The 8,143-nt window shown below is 44.2% G+C and overlaps 1 protein-coding gene across 2 annotated transcripts in view; it reads left to right on the top strand.

Annotated features, from left to right (window-relative positions):
* The first annotated feature begins 274 nt into the window (after nucleotides 1–274).
* LOC137890536 (high affinity choline transporter 1-like) overlaps nucleotides 275–8,143 on the top strand; it is a 20,343-nt gene continuing 12,474 nt past the window's right edge. Inside the window, exons 1-3 of one of the 2 annotated variants that reach the window (XM_068734653.1) lie at nucleotides 275–1,095; nucleotides 7,490–7,698; nucleotides 7,847–7,960. In XM_068734653.1, the coding sequence (XP_068590754.1) occupies nucleotides 7,515–7,698; nucleotides 7,847–7,960 (298 nt within the window). In that variant the 5' untranslated portion in view covers nucleotides 275–1,095; nucleotides 7,490–7,514. Of the gene's footprint in view, nucleotides 1,096–2,586; nucleotides 6,880–7,489; nucleotides 7,699–7,846; nucleotides 7,961–8,143 lie in introns of those variants that run through there. The other variant, XM_068734654.1, reaches the window with a different exon arrangement.

The following is an 8,143-nucleotide window of genomic DNA, read 5'->3' as shown; positions in this document are numbered from 1 at the left end:
TTTTCTGTCTATTTATAACCAAAGTCATGCCTATTTCTTAACTGCAACTACTGCTGCCCTGGTTCTTTCCCTGTGATTTACTAAACGCTCGATACACCGAACCATATGGACGGAACAGGCAAAGCTTTGTGGAACTCCTGGGCAAGGAGGTGGGTGTGAGCGTGGCCCACACACCCACACACACACTGAAAGTAATAATGCAGAACAAAACAGGGACATTCTGGAGGAGGGGAGATGTGGGGGGGGGGGGGGGGGGGGTTCTGCGTGTATTGCGGGTGTGTGAGGAACTGTCATGCTGGCTGTACGGTCACTGTGAAACACAGCAGATAGGTGAGAGACAGGAGAGGTGCGGTCATGTCTGATTTTAGTTTTCGAAGAGAGAGAGAGTTTTGATGAGAGAAGCTGCAACCATTCGAAGACAGTGGATAGGGAAATTAAAGAGAGAGAGAGAGAGAGAGAGAGAGAGAGGGGGAAAGAAAGAGCGATGCTTCCAGAGAAGTTGAGTTGAACGGAGAAAGGAGGGGTTGTTAATGAGAGGAAAGCAGTCAAAAGGGGGCTGGGTCTGCCCCACATGCTGAACACAGCTAATTGGCTGCACGCTGGAGCACTCAGGCACTCACCAATCAGGCGGCAGGAGTGACCACTTTCTCCTCCGTATAGCGTCTGACCCTCCCACCCTGTGAGGTTTAAAAGCAGGGGCCCGCTGATTGCTGATTCTAGAGAGTTCTTACCTTCCTTGTTGACCTAGCCTCATGGGTTTTGAGCATCAACCCAGACCTCTCTCCCTCTTCACTGTAGAGCACTTTGTTAAGAATTGAAGGAAAAAAGAAGAAAAAAAAGTGAATTAGACTTCTTTTTTTGGCTTCTTAATTAAGTGTGAGAGCTTGAAGACCATCTGTTGTTGTTGTTGTTGCTTCCTATCTCCTGGCAAAAAAAAAACCTTTTTTCACTCCCCAACACTGTGGATTGAGTGTCACATCAATCTCACTCCTCCCGGACTGAATTTATCACCTTGCCTATTCTCTGTCCTGTGAGAGCAGCCTCTGTTCCCTCTTCACATCATCACTAAGAACTGACACGTACAGTTAACCCGAGGTATGTATCATTCAATATGCTGTTTGTTTACTTGATGTGCCTGTACAGTATGACTGTGTGTTTTTCTTCGAGAGGTCTATTTAAACTTGGTCAAATTAGGACACACTAAGTGAGATGCATGCCTGTCCTAGAAATAGCACCGAGGGGCACTGCGTAGGAGCCAAATAGGTCATTCTGGTGTGTGCTCTGTGACTACAGCTGTCTTCTGCTTTTTCTCTCATCAATGGTTTTCACAAGCTGTAACTTTCCACTGCACTTGGTCGTAGACATAGCAAAGACGAGACAATAGTCATACTGCGGTATAAATATCGCACTTAGTAGTATTAGGCTGATTTAGACGAAGGGGGAAATATCTTATTTATATTTTAATGATTACATCTTGTTTTTAAAAAAAAAAAATACTTTTTTTGAAAAATAAAGGAAACAATTATTTTGAGATTTGTGGTAATCACTAATGAAATGATAATCCAGAGCGATTGTATAGAATGCAGTGAGCGACTGCTGTCATTCATTTTGTATTTCAATGTAGAATTCATATTTGCTGGTTCAAAACTGTTTTTTTTTTTGTTTTTTTTGTCACTGCTATATCTCCTGGCAGTTTTCCGCGTGAAATAAAAACTCTCTTCACCTGACCACTGACTTCCTCACTGTCATCGGGTATTTCCTCCTCTCGTCGCTCCAATTATCGCTGTCACTCTTAATCAATGTCGCCATCGGCGCCTCGAGTGAATTAACAAAGTGAGAGGTTAGCTTTAATTTGTCCTCCTTTGCCCATTGATGGCCCCAACGTGTACTTTCAACAGATCCCCTTGTTGCCATGCCAGAACCTTTGACCACCAGCCTCTGTGTCCTGTGAGTGCCTTTGTCAGAAAGCTCATCTTTGTTTCAAGGTACTCTCCTTTGTGACATCTAAAGCAGAACTCCGTCACAAACCACAATAATGTCCATTGGCCTTATACAGAAACATGTTACATTTTTTTTGGGGCGTAGTTTAAACAATGTACAGATACTGTAGGATGCAATGTTTTTCTCCCAAAGTCAACTTTTACAGCCAGTGTTTAATATCCTTGATAGTTGTGTGCCTCTCAAAAGCCACGTCGCAGCAGTAATTAAATGTGCTGTTTACAGGGACCGCTGACACTTTGCAGTTGTCTGGGTCGCTTTGCTTGTTAAGTCTGACAAAGTAGATGAAAGAAGGTAGCTTCTAGTTTTCTTTCATGATCTCTCTGTTGGTCCCCTCTCTCTCTCTCTCTCTCTCTTTCTCTCTCTGTGAAAGACAACATGCTTGTGTCTGGCAAGGTCACATTTCACTGCTGCGATACATCCACCTGAACTTTTATAGCCTCACAGCATGTGTGTTTTTGATTAGACACATGTGGACTTGCAGTGAAAATCCCCATTAACACTCAGTTCAGTGTTACCCGCCTATGGTACATGATAACGTTCCTAAACACTCTTCACATCTTCACGAATTGCGGGGGGTGGGGTGGAGTTCACAGCCGTGTCGGTCTGAACGGAAAAGTACTGAGAGGCAGGGATGTGAGGTGTGTGTGCGTGTGTGTGTGTGTGTGTGTGTGTGTTTGTGTGTGTGTGTGTGTGTGTGTGTGTGTGTGTGTGAGTGAGTGAAAGAGTGTAGCCAAGATGCACTTCTGCACCTGTATGAAAGAGAATACCACGTGGGCTAGAAGGACAGAGAGAGCACTCATGACTCCTGTAGCCTCCCTGCTTTCTCTCAGCTGTAGAGTGAAAGCAGTGAACAGTGAAGCCAAAGGGTCAGACATTATTTGAAGAGGCGATACAGGAAAAGCAAGCGGCGGAGCGACGTTATGCACTCGATAACAGGCCACCTATGGAAGACCAACTCATTCCTACACCAGTGTGTCAAATAATTGCAGCTTGGTCAGTGGCATTAAGCTTCAAATTAAGCTGCTGGCTGTCTGCTCTGTTTTGTCACTAGGGCCTCGGCTCCACCGACGATCTACCTCTCGGCCCGGTTCTGGATTTGCCGAGCGCTAGACTGTGTTCTCCACAACGGCTTTTCAGAAACCTATGAGGGACGTCATGGAGACTACATCCATGTTTTATACAGTCTATTTGCCCTACCTACCCCTTTAGCGTCTTAGCAATGGCGTATCAATATACACTTGTTACATGCGTAGCGTCTTTGAAAATAAACTTCCGTCTTTACCAGGCTGCAACCTCCGGTTCTGCCAAGTGCAGGCAGTGCGGAAGTGTCTTAAAACTTGCATTCTCTCTACCTGCCAGCAGGGGGCGACTCCTCCGGTTGCAAAAAGAAGTCCGTTTGTATGGAAGTCTATGAGAAAATGACCCTACATCTCACTTGATTTATTCCCTCAGTAAACGTTGTAAACACGAGTTTATGGTCTCAATCTCTAGTTTCAAGTCTTCTTCAACACAGCATGACGTTCATTTAGTAAAACATGAATTAGAGTAAAATACTCCATAAGTGTGATTGACAGGTCGCTGCTGCAACCAGAGCCGTATACAGCGTCTCTACATAGCTCCTCTGCATTCCAAATATGGTAACTTCCGTTCACCGGTTCCAAAAGTCAAAATAGCGACGGCCGTAATCCAAGATGGCGACGGTGAAATCGGCGAACTCGAGGCTTCATAACGGCAGTCCACAGTCCACTGTTTGTTTGGCCCATCCGCCTCCACACCCACTAAGCATTCATGGACTATCTCTCTCTCTGAAATGTGTCAGTTACTCTGCCGGTAAAGCCTCCGGTGGGCCCGTCGTGTACACGCGCTAAATGTGCGTCGGTGTCAGATGTCGAGGAGTACCGACCGAGCTGCGTTACTTGGCGCCTTGGATTGCAAATACCAAATTTTTTAAAAGCAAATGATTAACACAGACCTCTCAACCACGTCTACATGATACATGCTCTGAAAGGGATCGTAAAGACGTGAATGTGATGTGACATTGAGTGCAACGAGATCCCTAGAAAGACGACAGCGAGGAAAGTGTGAGTTTATGTGAGTGTTTAGTGAAGGAGGGAATGTATAATGGGACATTTTTTTTTCGACTCCAAAGTAGGTCAATAGGTGTGCATGCCCCTATAGAGGGACCCGGGCCTCTCCCTGCTCTGTGAAATATCTTGCATGCTGTTACAAAGTGTGAGTGGGCTCACTAAAGTAGTCTGGACTGTGAAAATCCTACCAAGCTGAAAAGAACTGAGCACACAGTTAAGTATAAGGAGAAAGTCAATTACAAGCAAATTCACTAATGTAAAGCTTCTCAAAGCAACTTGATACCTTAACAAAATCCATTTTGGCCTGTTTAAGCTCATCGTTTTTGGTTTTATAGCACATTAACTTCATGGTATTGCTGCTCTCATCAACGTCGTTTCCAGCAGCACCAGGAAGCCTTCATTAGTGTTGTGAATGTTGTGTGGATGGATAAAAGCAGATTGGGTTATACCAACATAACATTCATATTTTCTTTTGCTTACATTAGATATTCAAACGGCTAACAACCATATTTAGCTTTACCAAGTTAGTAAGCGAGGGCATTTCTGAACATTGGTTGCCAGATCTAGCAAGATCCTCAAGCAAAGTCAATTTTCTCCGGATGCCATTTCAGTGTAAGAATGTTCTGAAGATGTGGCTTGTAAAAAAAAAAAAAAAAAATGAGTCCAATAATTACTTCGGTGTCTAAGGAGCGAAAGAAGCGGTCCTAATCTGTATTCACTACTCCTTCACCTGCCGCTAGTCTCCTAGAGGGGCGGTGAAGAAACCCACGTGACAGACACAGATACAGACTCTAGGTAGGGTGTCTCCTTTCTGAACTGTCTCTGCTTTAACCTCTTGCTGGGAGTCTCATTACCCATGGTTAGCTAGCAAGATCACTATTTTTTGCAGTAGTTAAAGAACACAGAAAGCTAAAAAAAAAAAAAAAAGAGAGTGAATATAGGCCAAAAACATAGCTCAAAATAAATTATGACTGCTTGTGAAAGTGACTTATTGCTAGCACGTTAGCCAAAACACCTTGTATCTGTTACCATGTATTAGAGTTATTCTGGCTCCAAATGGCTAATAGATTGATCGATGCAGCTTCAAGTAAATATTCCATAACAATTAATGGTGACATCTGTTTGTTCATGAATTCAGAAACTTTGGGTTCCTAAATGGTGGAAATATCTCTGAAGCAACTCTCTCAGGAATTCCTGGGACTGAACGATTCCTTCTTGAAAAGTTCCTTTGTTTTACAAAATGGAGGGGAAAAAAAATACCAGCAGCCCACTTGGAATTCTGTCACCCCTCTGTTCCTCCCTGGAGAGGTTCGAAACATTTACTGTATTCTCAGAAGTACAGGCTACTGGTGGTTTTATGGGGTAGCTAGTCCCCCACTAAAGTAACCGGAGGCTACTGGTGGTTTTATGGGGTAGCTAGTCCCCCACTAAAGTAACCGGAGGCTACTGGTGGTTTTATGGGGTAGCTAGTCCCCCACTAAAGTAACCGGAGGCTACTGGTGGTTTTATGGGGTAGCTAGTCCCCCACTAAAGTAACCGGAGGCTACTGGTGGTTTTATGGGGTAGCTAGTCCCCCACTAAAGTAAGCGGAGGCTACTGGTGGTTTTATGGGGTAGCTAGTCCCCCACTAAAGTAAGCGGAGGCTACTGGTGGTTTTATGGGGTAGCTAGTCCCCCACTAAAGTAAGCGGAGGCTACTGGTGGTTTTATGGGGTAGCTAGTCCCCCACTAAAGTAAGCGGAGGCTACTGGTGGTTTTATGGGGTAGCTAGTCCCCCACTAAAGTAGTAAAGAGTAAAGTAACTGTAGTACTGTAATGTGTGTGTTACCATTGGCTAGAATGGAATTCAGAATGCAGATCTTGGTTCTTTGAACCAATCAGGTTTGCACCAGAAAATATCCGTGCTGTAGATGCAGTTTGAACCCCACAGTTTCTGGTATGTAGAGGCTGCAACAACGTGTGTGCACACACACACACACACACACACACACGCGCGCGAAAAAACACATGGCCCACGAAAGTAAGGTTTTCATGATTTTGTTGACTTTGGTGCAGAGCCAAGCAGCCTGTCACTCCCTCACCCATTCCTTCCATGCTCTCAGATAAGACACGACACACACACACACACACACACACACATACATGTGCCTCTTAGTCCTACCCATATTTTCAGTCCATTCCTTCCACAAACATTTCCTTTTTGTCCTCTCTCTCTGTTCTCCAAAGTCGTTATATATGCATTCTTTCTTCCTCGAGTTTTATGATCCAGGCCAAAGCTCTTTGTATAACAAATGTGTTTCACTTCTTCGGGTGGGGGCCGTGGCTGCTACCTGTTTGTCACCATGAAAATGATGGCTGTGTTTATGCTTTTCTGTTTATAATAAAGAAAAGGTTTTCTAAGAAACTGCCTTCCTATGATATCTTAGATAGACGTTGTCATGAGTCCCTCACATTTTCTTGACTGCATTAACACAGCTGATACAGTATAGTCCAACATATGCCATGTGCAGAGATGTGGGTGCAAGTAGGTGCAAACTATTAATTGAAGATTCATTCTTTTTTTTATAACCCCAAAAGCTCGTCTCATCTTTTAATCCTTTTTTTAATTTTTTTTTTTTTTAAAACGATCTGTCTAACAGTTTCAGTAACCGCACACACATAGGCACACATGTGTACACACTAACGTGTTGTGTTCACTTCACAATGTTTGGGTTAGAAACCCGGGCCGCCCAACCACTGAAGACGGGGGACAACATCTGTCCGCCATCTTTGTCAGTGCTGCAAGTATTATGGTGAGATCTCTTTTCGCCTCTCTGACTCTTCATTCTGCCATCCCCCAAAACACTTGCCTTCTTTTTTTTTCCTCCCTCCACTTCACCCCTTCTCAACACCTTGTCTCCCCCCCCCCACCCCCCCCACCCCTCCCCCATCTGCAAAGCAAGCGGAGCTCATCGGCGATACCACTGCTCCTTTTTTTCCTCCACTGTAGCCTTTTCCTTTATTTACTGTCTTTATTTTTAAGAAGACATAAGAGTTGTTTGTACTCCTTACTCAACTTCCTCCGTGCATTGGTTTAAATACAAGCTACTGGCTTTTATTCATTATTGTTTATGATTTGCGCTTTTTAGCTTTCTGCTCATGATGAATGTACCTTTTTGATTGTCAGAATCATAGATGACAAGCAAACTTGCCTCCTCCCCGCACCCTCGCCTTACAAATACTTTCTCTATACAAAGTGAACGGAATATGTATCGTAATGTGATTTTTGTGCGTGCGTCTTGAGATGTATAGCACAGTGAGTTAGAGGAGCTTTACAAACAGCATTTGCATAATTCTTTTACCAGCTGTTAGCAATTCATGTCTTTTTTTTTTTCTTCTTTTCTTTATTATGTCTCTCGACAGGAAACGCACTCAGAAGTAGTTCAGGATGACTCTCAATGTGCCGGGTCTGGTGGTGATGGCCGGGTTCTACCTGCTGATCTTGGGTACGGGCATCTGGGCGTCCATGCGTTCCAAGAAGGAGGAAAAGAAGTGCACAGGAGACGGCATGGAGATAACGCTTCTGGCCGGACGCAACATCAACTTGCTAGTCGGCATCTTCACGCTTACTGGTAAAGCAGTCAGGGGGAATTCAATCAGACTGATTGATTCCTTTCAGATATGTTCATGATGTTACAATTATATATTTTAGGAAGAAAAATGGTGACTGACATCTAGTGATGGTGTGTCTCAAGAAACAAGTCGTTTGTCTCTCTGCAGCTACGTGGGTGGGCGGAGGCTTCATCCTCGGTATAGCTGAGGCGACATACAACCCAACACTAGGTGCAGTATGGGCTCTCATGCCTGTGCCATATGTCCTGACCTTCTTCTTAGGTGAGCACGGCACACACACACACACACACACACACATCACTGTCTTTGTCTTGCTGATTGCAATCAGGGATAAAACTGTGCTGATGAAATAGACATGAACTTTATGCAGCCTAACATAAATAGTCTTGTACACGAGGCGTAGAGATCTTAAATGCAGGGTCGGAAATAAACACCTGCAAGCAC

The sequence above is a fragment of the Cebidichthys violaceus genome, unplaced genomic scaffold (genome assembly GCF_023349555.1).
Source record: "Cebidichthys violaceus isolate CVI_PGR_0920_01 unplaced genomic scaffold, fCebVio1.0.p SCAF_66, whole genome shotgun sequence".
Lineage (NCBI taxonomy): Eukaryota > Metazoa > Chordata > Actinopteri > Perciformes > Stichaeidae > Cebidichthys > Cebidichthys violaceus.
Note: the sequence above shows the minus strand (reverse complement) of the source record. Positions and strands in the feature narration are given on the sequence as shown.